Source organism: Teleopsis dalmanni, unplaced genomic scaffold (assembly GCF_002237135.1).
Source record: "Teleopsis dalmanni isolate 2A unplaced genomic scaffold, ASM223713v2 unscaffolded_contig_1451, whole genome shotgun sequence".
NCBI lineage: Eukaryota > Metazoa > Arthropoda > Insecta > Diptera > Diopsidae > Teleopsis > Teleopsis dalmanni.
Genome location: NW_024032833.1, coordinates 5,170 through 6,463, shown reverse-complemented (window position 1 = coordinate 6,463; position 1,294 = coordinate 5,170). Strand labels below are relative to the sequence as shown.

At 45.1% G+C, this 1,294-nt stretch overlaps 1 protein-coding gene across 1 annotated transcript; it reads left to right on the top strand.

Annotated features, from left to right (window-relative positions):
• Positions 1-255: 255 nt before the first annotated feature.
• On the top strand, positions 256-762 carry LOC119664126. The gene has a single exon (XM_038073679.1). It carries the CDS (start codon positions 256-258, stop codon positions 760-762), a length of 507 nt encoding a protein of 168 aa, XP_037929607.1.
• Positions 763-1,294: the final 532 nt, after the last annotated feature.

Below are 1,294 nucleotides of genomic sequence, written 5' to 3'. Positions count from 1 at the left end.
GTAAATGGGTGGAACTGACTCCACTACGAAAGGCCAGTACCGAAGCCACCATCGTCGCATTCCGAGAAAAAATCATCGCAAATTTTGGGGTATCTAAGGTGTTGATCACAGATAATGGGCCACAATTCCGCAACAAATCCTTCGAAAACTACATACAAGAAGTTGGAGTCAAACATCAGAGGACGGCACCATACTCACCGCAAGAAAATCCCACGGAGCGAGCAAACAAGACAATAAAAACCATGATCGCTCAATATGCCAATAATCGGCATGGGAACATGGGACCACTTTATACCTGAAGTTAAGCTTGCAATCAATTCAGCGGTGTCTGAAACTACGGGTTATAGCCCCATTTATTTAGTTCAAGGTAGAGAAGCCAGACTACCAGGCGCAACCTTTGACAAATATACACCAGGATGCGGAACAGTCACCAAGAACCAAGATCAAAAACAATCACAACTACAACAGGTGTTTTCGGCGGTCAGGGCAAACATCGTAGAAGCCTCCGGAACGCAAGCAAAGTATTACAATTTGCGAAGGAGACCGTGGCGACCAGACATAGGCCAACTGGTGTGGATCAAAGAATACCCAGTCTCAAAAGCAACCCAGGAGTTTACCGCGAAACTAGCTCCACGCTACGGGTGTCCATATAGAATAACCACCTTGGTATCGCCAGTCATAGTAAAGGCCACGCATGTAACCACTCACCAGACACGCACCGCACATGTCAAGGACTTGAAATATGCCAATTTTATGAACTAAAGTAATAAACAAAGTAAGCCACATGAGAACGAAAAACACAAATTAATAAAAATAAACCACCTAAAACAACAAGAGAATAACGGTTCCCATATAAAAATCAAGTATAAAAGACGATACCATTCAACAAACAAGACAATCGATCGCAGAACCTTGAAACGACAACATGTCAAAGTGGGAGCAAAGCGTTCAGAAATTCAGAGAACACTCGGCTAAGCTCAAGGCGCAGCAGAGTGAAATTAAAATAGTAGCTGCAGGGAAAAAATTGAAAGGCAACCGGTATGCACCGGCTACTCCTGTTCACCCTGATGTGTTAGCGTATGTCCGAAAACCCACCTGTCCAAGGCGACCACCTACATCAATGTCGCAAAACCTGTCGAGATACAGAGAAGCTAGTCCAGACGACACCTTGGATTGTGATACCGGGAACGACTTAAGGTGTCTCGAGATCGCAGTATCTGTTTCCAGTGAGATTACACCGCCACCCACCGGAATTGAAAAGCAATGGCCAGAGGGAATGCCACTACTCAGGGGA

What these genes read in the sequence shown, in the direction of transcription:
- LOC119664126 (XM_038073679.1), top strand. Translation starts at nt 256, where the DNA reads ATGCCAATAATCGGCATGGGAACATGGGACCACTTTATACCTGAAGTT.